At 39.5% G+C, this 16,939-nt stretch overlaps 1 protein-coding gene across 1 annotated transcript in view; it reads right to left on the minus strand.

The window, feature by feature from the left end:
• Window positions 1-300: 300 nt before the first annotated feature.
• The window catches only part of IRX6 (iroquois homeobox 6), a 103,927-nt gene continuing 87,288 nt past the window's right edge, over window positions 301-16,939 (minus strand). Inside the window, exon 6 of the mRNA XM_089692551.1 lies at window positions 301-467. Coding sequence (XP_089548677.1) covers window positions 419-467 — 49 coding nt within the window. The 3' untranslated portion in view covers window positions 301-418. The remainder of the gene's footprint in view (window positions 468-16,939) is intronic.

The following is a 16,939-nucleotide window of genomic DNA, read 5'->3' on the forward strand; positions in this document are numbered from 1 at the left end:
CTTTTCTAAGGAAAAAATAGAGATTTATGTGCAGTAGAGGTATAGTCTGACTGGGAGACTTTCTGTTAAGCGTTTGTACAGCTCCAAGCTGTCAGGCATAAAGATCTTTGCAGAACATTCAGGTTCTTTGCACACAGTAAGGTAATGTAAGACATGAGGGTATTGCTGTGGGTCGGCACAACTTAAAGAATAACTGCAACAAAAGTACAGTTACCATACAAAGCACAATACATCAGATGAAAGATCCAAAAAACAAAAAATTACCCCAATATGTGATAAAAATAAGGAAAAAAACATATATCATATTCCAGGTTTGGTTCTTTATGAAGTGGATATTATACAATAAAAATTAGCTGAACTTTTGCAGAAATTTTTGATAGCAGACAAGCATTTTGAAGTCATAGTGTCCTTTTTAGCATTACTGGATAAATCTGGTGGGTTCCAGCGTTTCACATAAACTGGCCAACCTGCTAAAACAAAAGTGTGCATAAATTTGTTTTAGAAATATAATTACATCAGTTCTTAACCCTTCACTTCTAAGGGTAAAACAAATCTTAAAGCGTAAGTAAAATTTTACAACTTTGACATATATTAGTAAAACTGTACATATCATCACAACTACTTTTTTTACAACTACATCCAGGTGAATTATACCTTGTTGGGCTTTCATTTGGTGGTAAATTGGGCTTTCATTTGGTGGTAAATGGTTATGGATATTCCCTGATTTTTTTTATTATTATCAAAGGAATAAAAAATAGTAAAGGCCCAAAAATAGTAAAAAAAACAAACCATTTTTTTAAATTTTGCTTTGTGTTTCTTGTTACTACCATAACCTACCACCAAAGAACAACCCAAAATAAATTTTCCAGCTCTTGACTATATGTATGTTATTTGTTGTTTGTACCTGTAGTACAGCCCAGAAACAACAGTGCGCATTTTGTATTGCTTTTTTACCTAAACACACTGACAATAATACCAAATTAAAAAAAAAAATTACAACCTGACCTTTCACCTTGACCTTTGACCCTGGCCTTGACCCAAACACTAACTCTGACACTGAACTAGATAAAACCTTGATCTAGGCATGTTTTTCTTTATTTTTTTCTTTTCTTTTTATATTTATTTATCTTTTTTTTTTTTTTTTACAAGCAGTTGTTTTTTTCTCTTTCTGCAAGGAGAGAGAGAGAGAGAGAGAGAGAGAGAGAGAGAGAGAGAGAGAGAGAGAGAGAGAGAGAGATACAATGCATCTCTCTTCTCCATTCATAGGAAAAAAAAGGGGGGGGGAGGCTACACAGTGACTGATCACTGTGATAGCCAATCAGAGGCTATCACAGCAGTTATGTGACCCGGAAGGGGGAGTCCCAGGTCCCGATTGTTAGAACGGGACCCGGGGCTCTTAGTGACACCCCAGTCTTTGTGCTGGGAGCATGCCGTGTGGTGCACTCCCAGCACAAAGACAGGTATGCAAATATGCGGTCACACAGAAAAAAAGCCCAGTTCTGTGAGATTGCATATATGTGTTATGTCGGTGCCAAGGGGTTAAATTATTCTCAAATCAACTGTAGAACTCTGGGGTGCAGGCACACATCCTTCTTTCATCCAAAAGCACAAAGCCTTACTATAATAAACTGCATGGCACTTTTTTTTTTAAGGGTAGCTTTTATTATAGTTTTTCAAAGATGCAACAAAAAGGCACAGGTAGAAAGGTACATGGACATACAGCAAATGAGTCACTACAAAGTACAATATGGTACAATAAAGATCCCAAAATATCAAATGTTGTGTGCTTATTCCATACATGTCAAAATAAAATCCCAAACACTGCCAATAAACAAAAGAGAAGTAACTGCACAGCAGCTTTAACAGTCCAGTTGTACTATCAAAGTATTGACTGTATGCGGGTAAGGTGTTAACGTATATATAGTTAATTTGCATTTCCCGGTAGGGAGCACGTGCGTGCTGCCTTACACGCGCTGCCATTGGCGGCTAGGGATGTCAATGATTGGGTCCCGGCTGGAGATCTGTGTAACAGGGGAGAGACCTGTGTGTAAACACAGGTCTCTCTCCTGCCAGCAAGGACATGCTGCTTTTTATTTCTCTGCACTGCACTTTTTTTCTTTTTGCTGTAGAACATCATACAGAAAGAACGAACAACAACAAAAAAATTTGCAACAGCCCCTACCCTATACCTATAACACCCTGTGAGGCTAGTATGGATTTTAAGGGAATTCCTTAAGCCAAAAAATAAAAAAACATGTTAAAAAAAAAAGGCTTGAGGTTCCTCAGGAAATTCATAGCAGACCTTTTGGAGGTTTGGTACAGATTGCAAAGAGGACTCCATGGAAACCAAGCATGCAGCCTGGTTGGTCAGGAAAGGGGGGGGGAGTGCCTTGTTGATGAGGACAAGGGGCCTCATCCCCACAACCCTTGCACAGTGGTTGTAGGGGTCTGCAGGCAGGGGGCTTATTAAAATCTGGAAGCCCCCTTTAATAATAAGGGCATCCCCAGATACTACCCCCCTGGTACCTTTTTCATAGGCTTTTTTGAGTTTGGACAAGGACACAGGGGCCCAATGATCCCCTATTGCCCGGGGGCCCCATGAGTTGTCAGTCTGCCCCTGGTAACAGCATACCAAGACATTTTAGACAATTTCATGCTCCCAACTTTGTGGGAACAGTTTGTAGATGGTTACTTCCTGTTCCAACATGACTGTGCACCAGTGCACAAAGTAAGGTCCATAAAGACATGGATGAGTGAGTTTGGAGTGGAGGAACTTGACTGACCTGCACAGTCCTGACCTCAATCCAATAGACCACCTTTGTGATGAATTAGAGTGGAAACTGCAAGCCAGGCCTTGTCGTCCGATATCAGCGCTTGAGCTCACAAATGCGCTTCTGAAAGAATGATCAAACATTCCCATAGGCATACTCCTAAATCTTGTGGACAGCCTTCAAGGAAGAGTTGAAGCTGTTGTAGCTGCAAAGGGTTGGCCAACTCAATATTGAACCCTACAAACTAAGACTGGGATGCCATTAAAGTTAAAGTTAATCTGCATGTAAAGGCAAGCATCCCAATACTTTTGACAATATTATTATTATTATTATACAGTATTTATAAAGCGCCAATAGTTTGCTCAGCGCTGTACATTACAAAGGCGGACAGAACATGTGAAAGAACAATACCAATACAATGCAAAACATGAGGGGATTGAGGGCCCTGCTCTTTCGAGAATATAGTGTATATGTATCTCTAAACTGTTCCACCAATCTAGAGTCAGAGTGCATACATCCTCCAAAGAAAAGCATGAGACAGGAAAAGGGGAACCATAGTGTAGCAACTGCTTTTTCTTAAATGCAAACAAGTGAAAATCACTCTGCTTTCCCAGCATTCGGGGCAGACCAGACTAGAACTTAAGATGTAAAAACACAGCTTCACATCACCATACATAGCTCCAGACTGCACTTGTTTCACTTGAATTTTGTTATTTATAGCCTAAAGCCTGTCTGACCAGTTTACTAATTTAACTGGTCATCTTCTGGTGAGATTACTCCCACTTGGGTTTACACCTTTGTTGGTGGAAAAAAATCAAGTGGATTAGAACAAGAGAAGGTAATTAATTATTCATGAAGATGCCCTGATTTAAGGAGTTTTTTGTTTCTTACTGAGACTATACTTGAACTGCACAGATTGCTCTTTGCAATGCACTTATTCTTTGGTGTTTGCACATACTGTATATTTTCTGTGTGGGGACTTTATTTAAATTGCACAGACTGTAGCAGTGCACTTACAATTTGTTGCTTGTTTGTACATATATTTGCTATTTTTGCACTGTTTTATAGGATTTGCACATTTATGCAATTGTACAGAATTATTGTTATTTTTGCGTATATTTGTTTGCATTTATGAATATTTGATTAATTATCTGCTCATTTTAAGTGCTATATTTTATGAGATTTAAAGTAATACCTGTGATTATGGGCAAAAACATGTATTAGGTTTGAATTACATAAATTTTCAAGCACAATTGAAATACTTATGATTTATTAAATTTTGTAACACTGTTTGGAGCAATTGCTTGTGAAATTTTAGAAAATGGGCACACATCCTTTATGTTTTTAATACTCAATTTAAGGGTCAGTGAAATGGTTTCACCCTTATTTCCACTGTAGCCAGTTACAAGTCTTTTAATAACAGACATTTAAACACCATGGAAGGAACCCCACTTGGTAAAGGGTTATATCCTTTTAATTTAATACTATTCATTTATTAGTATTCCTAAAAGATATGATCCCTTATCTTACTTATAACTACCACTGAACACTGACTTATCCACTGGACTCCAAATAAACTGGCAGAAAGTAATACTTTCACAGCTATAAGTAAAGTACTCAGTATATTCAACGTTATGAATTGTTACAGCTTTTAAAGTGTAAGGAAAGGCAAAACATTTTTTTTAAGTTTTAGATAAGAGGGGAGAGGGATTAGAACACCTGTCAGTTTTATTGTTGTCTATACCCCTGGTATAGAGAGTCACCCTCTCTATTTATCCTGTTTTCTCTAATTACTGAAAATGAAAATAGAGTAAAAGGAAAATCCCAAATTTGGGGTTGACATAAGAACACTAATAAAAGGGAAAATCTTCCAATGGGGACACTAGTTCTGATGGCCCTGTTTGCATATTGGAATACCCTCACTTTGGAGGGATTTCTTCTTACTTCCTGTTTCGGCTATGGGGCTGGAAGTGAAGGGAAATCTCCTAAATGGGACACAGATGGTAAAAAAAAATGACAGGGCTTGTAACTCTCCTTTACTCTATGCAAAATGTTTTTTATTGTTTGCTTTTGGTTATACTTTAAATATTTGCAGATAATTATAATTGAAGCCCGTTCTTTTGCCATACCAGAAAAAGTAGACCCATCACTACAGATCATCAAAACTTAGGCAATATCGTAACTGTCAGTGACAGGTAGAATTAACTTTAATAAGCAAATAATACTCCCCATATGTTTCAATTTTTACTCACATACACAAATATTGCTTCAATTTATTGAAATCATTATTTTCCCCATTTATCTGGGGTAACCTGAGACCCAAACTAAAATTGGCAACACTTAAAAGACAGTTCCAGATTTTTTTTTGTGCCATCTGGACATCTACAGTATTTAGCTGCTTTGTTTAGTTCTAACAAATGTCCTATCTCTGAAGACTTGTAAAGACTGGAAACATGCAACTACTAATGTTTTTGAAACCCCCAAAACTACTTTGCTACATTGGCACTACTTATTAATCCTTAACCACTAGCCTACCAGGCACTTATACCCCCTTCCTGCCCAGGTCAATTTTCAGCTTTCAGTGCTGTTGCACTTTGAATGACAATTGCGTGGTCATGCTACCCATATGAAATGTTGATAATTTTAAATAGAGCTTACTTTTAGTGGTATTTAATCACCACTGGGTGTTTAATTTTTTGCGATATAAACAAAAAAATAAGCAAAAAGTTGGAAAAAAACTTTTTCTTTGTTGCTATTATAAAATTTTGCAAACAGGTAATTTTTCTCCTTCACTGATATACATTGATGAGGCTGCACTGGTGGGCACTGATGAGGTGACATGGATAGGCAGCATTGATGGGAACTGATAGGAGGCACTAATAGGCAGCACTGATGAGCTGGAAATGACTGATGGCACTGATGGGTAGCACTGCTGGGCAGCACTGATGGGTGGCACTGATAGGTGGCACTGATAGGTGGCACTGCTAGGAACAGGTGGGTGGCACTGCAGGACACAGGTGGGTGGCACTGATGGGCACAGGTGGGTGGCACAGGTGGGCGGCACTGCTGGGCCCTGATCATCAGTGCCGATCTCTTCTCTGACAATTGCCAGCTATCGGCAGTACTTTCCTCACGCTGTGACAGCATGAGGAAAGTGCATCCGATAACCAGAAATTGTATTTACCCGGTGATCTCCATCATTGAACACAGCTGATCATGTGGTAAAAGGACACTGTGATTGTCCTTTAACCACATCACGTGATCAGCTGTGTCCACAGGACACAGCGATCACCGGAGGCGTCCTCCCAGAACTAGACAACCACGCTGTAGCTGTCTTTCGGCTATAGCGCGGTTAGAAGAGGTTAAATTGGCAGTATCTGTGTGGAACAATCAAAAATATCTTGTTTTTTTAAGTCCCAAATTATTTACTTTGATGGGATAAACCCCTATTAAATCAATTGCTTACTGTATCTAATGTTGTATAATGGAATTTGTATAGTATTGACATATTTTCAGATACATTTTAAGATGGGTCCTTTGCATTTCTGCATAGCTCCAAGAATTTGATATACCATAAACAATCTTTTATAGATTCTTTCAGCTTCTCTACAGCCTAGAAAAAACAGTTCAAATGCTAAAAAATGTTATATATATTAGTATCTACTGTACTTATTGGTTACTCATATCAAAAAGGACCAAAATAACCAATCTCAAACTATACTCACATCTAATTCATACTAAAATTGGGAGACATGTCTCAAAGCAAAAATAAAATGTAATTTATTGATTCTCTTACTGTCTGATAGCAAATGAAACTAAATTTGCTTTTATTGTGCATTTTTTTGGCAGGGGTAAATAATATACATTCCTAACTTTACATTATATACCATACTTAAATCCAACGGGCCCCTATAAAATGCTGTCAACCATAACCCAAATTTACCCATATGATCTAGAGTTGCTGCATTTTGCTAGCAAATTACTGACCTCCTTAGAAATATGTTACAAAAACTCCAGAATCTTTTTTTACTGTGTCTTTAGAGACCAATGGTTCTACTATGATGAGATAAGATATACTTTTACTTGCCTGGAAGGCTATAGTATTGAGCCCAAAAGTCATCTAGTCCTATATAACTATTATTATAACATTTTGTTTTTTGTTTTTAATGGATGTACTGGATGGCCTTTTGTCTTTTTTTCAGCCAGACTAACTATGTAACAATGTAACTATTAAGTGAAAACATTAGTCAACCAAGTAAAAGAAAAAAAAAACTTAAATTCCACCAAACATGCAAAACCTGCTGAATCCTATGATATGCTGAGCTCACATTAATGGAATATTTAGCTATGTTGACCATAGCCAGCCCCACAATAACATACAAAAAATACTGTATACACTGACGTTATCTGAATGTGCACTAAATCAGCAGTACTTATTGCCATGTCTCCACATTTGATAGATACAAATTTACTGTCCCTGAATCTCAAGTGTTTCACCACTGCATCCACAACATCAATAAAGCCTTCAAGAAAATTTCTGGATAGCCAATCCCACCAGTGTATCCAGAAAATGTGCAGGGTAGCAACTAGAGAAAGTAGAGAAAACAACAACAGCACAGAGTGCAAATTAAATGTAAAACATATCTTTGCTTTTACTTATTACTTAAAATAATAACACTCCATTTCAGAAAAAAAATTTAACTTGATCCAGGTTTACAAATTCTTCAGGGGAAATAAAGACAAAAGAAAAATCTTATATTTTCTATGTTTTCCATCCCATTTTTCTGTTCCATCCAGTAACTCCCAGTATGTAAGCAAATAAAAATATAAATACATGTTAAAATCATAAACTGATTACTTATCTTTGATAAAATAACCATGTTTATTATTCAGTAATTTAGAGTATAAGGTACTCATTTTATGAACTTATTCAGTTTCTTTCATAGAAAAGAAGTATATTACTACATCACCACAACAGTCAACAAAAACTTCTCCAATTCCAAAGATATTTAAACCATGTGATTTTATCCAGAATCATTCTAAACTTCTCTGGTTAACCATGTCTGTGCAAATGCTTCTTTACCTATGTTGTAAACACATTTCTCAATGTATTTTGCAGTCAGCATTTTTCCTAATACCAAAGTTCTTACTGGATACAAATGTAAAATCTCTTATTCAAAATACAGACATTCTATTGCTTAACAAGCCTTGTCCAACTTAAATCTCACTTTTCTCATATGGTTTACACACAAGTTTGCAGTGGGAGCCTACTTTTTCCTACTGTCCCATACCTGTATTCCTGCCCCTGCATCTTTTTTTCCAGGATCCTGACATTTCTAGTATTTGTGCGTGAGAACACAGGATTCTCCTTAGCTTTTTACTCAGTGCTGGGGAGGTAATCAGGACTGTATGATACCTGCATTTTTGCACTGTATGCTTTAAAATGACAGTCTGCAGTGAAACTGTTTTCCAATACAGTGTCTCTGCAAATTGTGTGCAAACTATGCCCACTAGGAAAACCATTATACTGTATGCAGTAATACTAAGCTTTCCCCTAAACAAGCAAAAAAGTTGCAGCACACAGACAAGTAAAACAATGACCATGTGACAATCTCAGTTATGTAAAAGATGGCAACTGTCAAGCTAATAAAAAGAATGTGCTTTGGGTCCAGGTTGAACATGAGGTCAACCTGAATCTTCCAGTTCTTAGTTTGGCTAAATTTGCCCAGTTCATCTCCCCAAACCCCTAGTTTATGTTTGCAAACAAACCAACTGGGGATTATAGGCAATGTTATTGATTAAATATGGTAGCAGTGCAACACTGTCAGGTGATGAGTCATTGTGGTTGACCAGGATCTGCATTGCTGGATGAAGTGATTGACAATGATTTACATGGGTCATTCATTCCTTTTTTCAAATAAAGGACTATGCGAAGGGGCCTGTTTTTATTTACTTTAATGGAATGAGTAATAAGGAGCGATTATGTACCACATACCATTCCTCAGGATGGACAGGTAACTTGGGCTTATTATAAAGGGAGATTCCAGATTCTAATAAGTCCCCTCCCAGCAAACCCTGATATCCTCCTAGGGATCAGATGTGGAGATAAGGCCCTTTTCCCCTCTAACATGTCTTTTACACCCTCACCAAGGTACCCTCGAATGTTAAAAGGTATGCAACCTGGTATGGTTCACAACTTCAAGTGCAGCTATAAGGAACCAAATATGTTATTTAGGGTTTTGTGTAATTTTGAATCCATATTTTGCAGTATTTTTAAAGAACAAACATGTTTTTCATGGTACATGTTCCCCTTGGCAATCTTCACTTACCCATGCTCTTTATAAAACTAGCTTGCAAATTAGCTTTGAAAAAGGCCAGAATAGTTTTCATAAACAAAGGGGTCTGGGTTTAACACAGATTTGGCTATATTATTTGACCTCTTGACTGATGAAACTGGCCTAGTGGAACATTCCAGAATCGAGAGTTCCATGGTTTAAACTTCAAAGTAAATTTTCTTTCACCTTATTATCTACCCAGTCTACTATGGTCTAATCATGGGTCTTCTGTACAGGAATTATTGAAACGTAACTTATTAGCAGATTAATCACTTAAACTTTGGCTTCTTTATAAAGATAAAAAGCACTTGATTTTCAAAGTTTCTTCATGGTACTAATTTTTGGGAGACCCAATATTTGTAACGGCATTTTCAAGACCTAATGACTTTCATTGGTGGCGGTCCCACGCAGTGACAAATCTTTCACATTTCCAAAAAGGTTACCCATACATTTCCCTTTCCCAACTCCAACAATTGAAAGCCATTTTTATGCCGAACATTATGAGCTCTCTCCTTCTGACTCCTATACAATGTATGAAAATAAATCAGACATGTCCTCATGGGAAGGGATTTATTTCATCCCTATATCAGAGATGAAACATGTCAGGATGTTGACGGGCGTAAACAGGGAGTGAGTTTACTGATTCAATGTACATACAGCAGTCATGTGTGATACGCTGAGTTTCCAGAATTTGTCTGGTGAGCCTCATTTTATATGGAAAAAAATAAAGTTTTGAATTTTATTACACTATTGGAAGCTTTTTTTCCCCCCTTACATGTCATGAGACTATTATCACACTGAAAGCAGAGTTCATAAGGAGAGATGTGTTAGGAGAAGCAAAACTGGTCTGGATGCTGTTCTAAAGTGCTTTTGCCTACCTGAAATATAAGAGGCACTATGATCTAGACACATCATCCCCCAGGTTATACAGGTGGAGGCCACTGACATTTTTGTTTCCCTACTCATCTTTTCTGACTATCTTTCACTAGTTTTGAATTTGGCTAGGGTCAGTGACACTACCAGTAGCATGAAGCAATACCTGGACCCTGCAGAGTTTGCACAGGCAGCCCAGCTCCTCCAGGATGGCACATCAGTACATGCCATTGGCAGAAGGTTTGCTGTGTCAGCAGTCAACAGCATGGAAGAGATTACTCTAGGAAAGTTGGACAGGGCCCTAGAAGGTCCTTAACTCATTAGCAAGACCGGTATCTGCTCCTTTGTGCAAGGAGGAACAGGATGAGCACTGCCATAACCTTACAAAATGAGTTCCAGCAGGCCACTGGTGTATGTCTCTGACCAAACAATCAGAAACAAATTCAAGAGGGTGGCCTGAGTGCCCAACATCCTCTAATGGGCCCTGTGCTTACTGCCTGGCACTATAGAGCTTGATTGGCATTTTCCATTGAACACCAGAATTGGTAGGTCCGCCACTGGTGCCCTGTGATTTTTACAGATGAGAGCAGGTTCACCCTGAACACATGTGACAGATGTGAAAGGGTCTAGAGGAGCCATGGAGAACGTTATGCTGCCTGTAATATTGTTCAGCATGACCATTTTGGTGGTGGGTCAGTGATGGTCTGGGGAAGCATATCCGTGGAGGGACACACAGACCTCTACAGGCTAGAAAATGGCAGCCTGACTGCCATTAGGTATCGGAATGAAATCCTTGGACCCATTGTCAGACCCTATGCTGGTGCAGTGGGTTCCTCCTGGTGCATGACAATGCCTGCCCTCATGTGGTGAGAGAATGCAGGCAGTTCCTGGAGGATGAAGGAATTGATACCATTGAATGGCCCCCACGCTTGCCTGACTTAAATCCAATAGAACGCCTCTGGGATATCATGTTTCGGTCCATCCAACACTGCCAGGTTTCACCTCAGACTGTCCAGGAGCTCAGTGATGCCCTTGTCCAGATCTGGGAGAAAATACCCCAGGACACCATCTGTAGTCTCATTAGAAGCATGCCCTGTTGTTGTCAGGCATGCATACAAGCACGTGGGGGCCATACAAACTACTGAGTACCATTATGATTTGCTGCAATGAAATCTCAGCAAAATGCACTAGCCTGCTGCATCATTTTTTCACTTTGATTGTCAGGGTGCCTTTTAATTCAGTCCTCTGTAGCAGTGCAGTTGAGCAGTGTATATATTTAATATACATCCAACATATTTGTGATAATTCCCAATCACTGTGTTCTTGAAAGTGTAACTGAATGACAGAAGTCTTCAACTACCAGAGTGTTCAACCACACGGAGATGAATTTCACATTCACCAGATCCCTGTGATCGATAGAGCAGCCTGCAAGCATTAGGTATCACAATCCAGGATGTGGAACAGCTGGATCCAGTCTACTTATAGATTTCACTAGAAAATTTTCATTCACCAACAATGAAAAATCAAGAGCCCATATATACACACCCACACACTGTATATACACTATATTGCCAAAAGTATTGGACACCCCTCCAAATCATTGGATTCAGGTGTTCGAACCACCTCCATGGCCACAGGTGTATTAAATAAAGCACCTAGGCATGCAGACTGCTTTTACAAATATTTTTGAAAGAATGAATTGCTATCAGGAGCTCAGTGAATTCAAGTGTGGTACCGTGACAGGTTGCCACCTGTGCAATAAGTCCATCTGGGAAACTTCCTTCCTACTAAATATTCCATAGTCAACTGCTAGTGATATTGTAAACAAAGTGGAAGCAACGGGCAACAACAACTCAGCTACGAAGTGGTAGGCCACGTAAAATGACAGAATGGGGTCAGTGCATGCTGAAGTGCACAGTGTGCAGAAGTCGCTAACTGTCTGCAGAGTCAATAGCTAAAGACCTCCAAACTTCATGTGATCTTCAGATTAGCACAACAGTGCATAGAGAGCTTCATGGAATGGGATTGGAATGGGTTTCCATGGCCGAGCAGCTGCATCCAAGCCTTACATCACCAATTGCAATGCAAAGCGTCAGATGCAGTGGTGTAAAGCATGCTGCTACTGGAGTCTTGAACAGTGGAGATGCGTTCTCTGGAGTGATGAATCACGCTTTTCTGTCTGGCAATCCAATGGATGTGTCAGGGATTGGCGGTTGCCAGGAGAACAGTACTTGCCTGTCTGCATTGTGCCAAGTGTAAAGTTTGGTGGAGGGGGGATTATGGTGTAGGGTTGTTTTTCAGGGATTGGGCTTGGTCCTTTAGTTCCACTAAAGCATCAGCATAACAAGACATTTTAGACAATTTCATGCTCCCAACTTTGTGGGAGCAGTTTGGGGATGGCCCTTCCTGTTCCAACATGACTGTGCACCAGTGCACAAAGCAGGGTTCGTAGAGACATGGATGAGCAATTTTGGGGCGGAGGAACTTGACTGGCCTGCACAGTCCTGACCTCAACCCAATAGACCACCTTTGGGATGAATTAGAGTGGAAACTGCGAGCCAGGCCTTGTCGTCTCACATCAGTGCCTGACCTCACAAATGCACTTCTGAAAGTATGGTCAAACATTCCCATAGACACACTCTTAAACCTTGTGGACAGCCTTTTAAAAGAGTTGAAGCTGTTAAAACTACAAAGGGTGGGTTAACTCAGTATTGAATCCTACAGACTAAGATATGTCATTAAAGTTCATATGCATGTAAAGGTAGGCATCCCAATACTTTTGGCAATGTAGTATATATACACAGTATATTTTTTTTTAATTTTGTTTATATGTTTTTCACAGTGTTACTAGTGATTACTAGTGATTACTGGTGTTACTAGTGATTTTAGCACTATATTGTTTGATTACCTTATGATGTTTTCTTGATACCTGACCTACCACATGCTACATTGCCTTCTGGTACATTTACCAACTTTGAACCTCTGTATGCACTGGAATTTACTCAATTTCCCTAATGTGATTTGAAAGTGCTCTATTTTATTTTTGTTTGCATTTTCGTGTTTTGTTCCATTTATATTTTGTATATCTGGCTCGATACAACAGCTGTGAATTGTCTTTCACAATTTTTATACAAATTATCTTGGATGTATCCACTGCATGCTGGATTTTGTACCTGTTTCACCTCTCTTTTTAATAAAAAAAGGACAGACAATATGACAATATTCACCTCCAATAGAATTCAGTAGGGTATACTGCTAAGTTTAGGGTTTGCAGAACCTGTACTAAACCAAAAACATTGCTTGGTTTGCTCATCCCTACCAATACAGTACAACAGGGCACAATAGGGAGTCTGTTTATAAATATTTTGACACAAGATTCATCCAAAATTTACATATTTCTTTCATAGAAAAATGTGCAAATCTCGGTAAAAATATATGACAAACAGTAAAGCACTATCAATGCAAAGACCCCAAAATCATTAATCAAATATCCAAAATTTTATAGAACATTTGTTTAGCTCATTACATGAAAGCAAGGTTAATAATGTAACTTAGATTACAAAGTCTTCAGTTTTACTCAAGTTCATTGATGTAAAAATGAATACACCCCACAACAAAAACTACTGCATTTAGCATTTTGTATGACCTCAGTGATTTGTAAGGACAGCACCAAGTCTTCTAGGCATGGAACGAACAAGTTGGTGACAAATTTCAACATCTTTTTCAATTCTTCAAAACAACCTCCTTTGGAGCCTGGATGCTGGATGGGGAATGTTGCTCAACTTGTCTCTTCAAAATGTCCCATAGGTGTTAAATTGGGTTCAGATCAGGAGACATACTTGGCCACTGAATCACTTTGTTCTTATTTATTTTATTTCAGGTACTTCTATAGTGCTGTCAATTTATGCAGAGCTTTACATATATGTTGTACATTCACATCAGTCCCTAACCCTTTAAGGAGCTTACAGTCTAAGGTCCCTAACTCACATTCATACATACACATACTAGGGCCAGTTTAGACAGGATCCATTTAACCTACCAGCATGTCTTTGGAGTGTGGGAGGAAACCCACGCAGGCACAGGGAGAATATGCAAACTCCAGGCAGGTGGTGCCGTAGTTGGGATTTGAACCAACAACCCTAGTACTGCCAGGTGGAAGTGCTAACCATTTTAGCCACTGTGCTGTCCTTCAGAAATGCAACTGCCTTAGGTGTGTGTTTTGGATCATTGTCATGTTGGAAAAGTGCACGATGACCAAGGGCACAGTGTGATGGTAGCATCTTCTCTTTCAATATAGAGCAGTACATCTGTGAATTTATGGTACCATCAAGGAAATGCAGCTCCCCGACACCGCCAGCACTCATGCAGCCCCACAGAAGGACACTGCCACCACCATGTTTCACTGTAGCCATCATACATATTTATTTGTACTCCTCACCTTTGCGAAGCCATACAGTTTTGAAGCCATCAGTTCCAAAAACATTTATCTTGGTCTCATCCTTCCAGAGTAGAGAGTCCCAGTAGCCTTCTTTTTCACCATGGGCCCTGGCAAATTCCAAGCAGGTTTTTTTATGCATGGGCTTTAGGAGAGGCTGGTGTCATGGGAAACAAACAATATCGCCAGTTTGGTTTTCTACTTCTTTAGCTAACTGCAGTGAACCTGCGTGGTTATTTTTTTCATCCCTTCTCATCAGAAGACGCTCCTGTTGAGGTGTTAACTTCCATGGACAACCTGGATGTCCCTGCGAGATGGTTGCAGTTCCATCTTTGTTACATTTTTTTATCACTTTTGCCTTGTGTAAAAAATACTTTTTTGCGTGTGCAAATTAACAAATCCTGTTTTGCAATCAATGGCCTGCATTTGTCAGAGTGTTTTGTAGTATAGTGTCCCATAGAAAATGTTGATTCTGAAAGGAAAGTAAAGATTTTCTGACAAAACTGTTTGGGTGTACCCATTTCTACTGAGCACTGTGTGGATATATATATATATATATATATATATATATATATATAGTGACATTATGAAAGGTGAGGTGATTGATGGACGCTTTGTGCCACCTCACATTCATATCTAGGAGACTAAAGTCCAGTCCGGGTTCTCCAGGCCACTTTGGCAGGGTTGGTTGATTTTGCAGGCCACTGATGACTACCACCAGGTGGTATAAATAAAGCAGGATTGGAGAAAGAAGTTGCTCTTGGCCTGGGACTTAGAGAGCCATACATAAGAGAGCTGTAGATGAAAGAGTTTACTTTGTACAAGAAAGGAAAAGGTTTGTACACAGTTTTGTTCTGTTGCTGACCGGGAGAAGCCCTTCACCTGTGAGATAGGAATCTCTTCTGTTTAGTTAGTGAGGATGGTGAGGAATTATTTTCTGTTTTGTTTTGTTTATGATGCATACTACTTTTTAAATAAACTGACTACAAGTCAGATTAAGAAAGACCTGCTGTCTGGACTACCTTTTTCACAGGGAAGGTGATCCCCCACAGGAGCAGACTGACCATTTGGAAACTTGGGCACTGCCCGAGGGCCCGGGGTCAGTAGGGGGCCCCATGAGATGCCCCTGGTATCTTTTTCATAGGCTTTTTTGAGTTTGACAAAGGACACAGGGGCCCCTATTGCCCAGGGGCCCCATGAGTTGTCAGTCAGCCCCTGATTCCCTACTTGAGCTAACCCCCACAAAGTACTGTATACACACCCATTTAGATTAGTGTTTATCATTTATTGATTTGGGGTCTTTGAACTGATTGCGCTTCACCGTTTGTAATATATGTTTCCTGTTGTAGTGTGATGAGTGCACATTTTGTAGTGATAGCTGCTTTCTGATTATTTAACTTTATTTTTTTATATTTTTGAATAGCTTGTGGGGATTTTATTATATAATCCTGTGTAAAAGCTGAGTGATGTATAACTTAGTAATGTATAAACAGATTGCTAGCAGTGTATAAATAGGGTCACAGTTAGGTAGGTTAAAAAATGACAATCAATTGACAAGTCAATTGAGTTCAAACAATAGAAAAATGAATGAATGAATCAAATCATTCAATCAATAACCTAGATATACATATACCTTAACCTATATTTGATAATGATAAAGGCAGAGAACCCTTGAAAACCCGTGAAAAAATTATGCAGCAGGCTAGTCCATTTTGCTGAAATTTCATTGCAGCAACTCAACATGGTACTCAGTGATTTGTATGGCCCCCCATGTGCTAACAACATCGGGCATGCTCCTAATCAGATCACAGATGGTGTCCTGGGGTATTTCCTCCCAGATCTGAGCTCCTGTACAGTCTGAGGTGCAACATGGCAGCTTTGGATGGATCGAAACATGATATCCCAGAGGTAATCTATTAGATTTAGGTCAAGTGAGCATAAGGGTCATTCAATGGTATCAATTCCTTCTTCCTCATGGAACTGCCTGCATACTCTCACCACATGAGGATGGGCATTGTTGCACACCAGGAGGAACCCAGGACCCGCTGCACCAGCGTAGGGTCCGACAATGGTTCCAAGGTTTTCATCCCCATACCTAATGGCAGTCAGGGTGCCATTGTGTATCCTGTAGAGGTGTGTGCGTCCCTCCATGGTTATGCCTCCCCAACCATCGTTGACCCACCACCAAAATGGTCATGCTGAATGATATTACAGCAGCATACCGTTCTCCATGGCTTCTCCAGACCCTTTCAAGTCTGTCACATGTGCTCAGAGTGAACCTGCTCTCGTCTGTGAAAAGCACAGGACGCCACTGGCAAACCTGCCAATTCTAGTGTTCAATGGCAAATGCCAATTGAGCTCTATGGTGTCAGGCAGAGAGCACAGGGCCCACTAGAGGACATCAGGCCCTCAGGTCACCCTCATGAAGTATGTTTCTGATTGTTTGGCCAGAGATATTCACACCAGTGGACTGCTGGAGGTCATTTTGTAGGGCTCTGGCAGTGCTCATCCTGTTCATCCTTACA

Source organism: Staurois parvus, unplaced genomic scaffold (genome assembly GCF_062004578.1).
Source record: "Staurois parvus isolate SC_StPar_1 unplaced genomic scaffold, SC_StPar_1.0 ptg000594l, whole genome shotgun sequence".
In the NCBI taxonomy this organism is placed as follows: Eukaryota; Metazoa; Chordata; class Amphibia; order Anura; family Ranidae; genus Staurois; species Staurois parvus.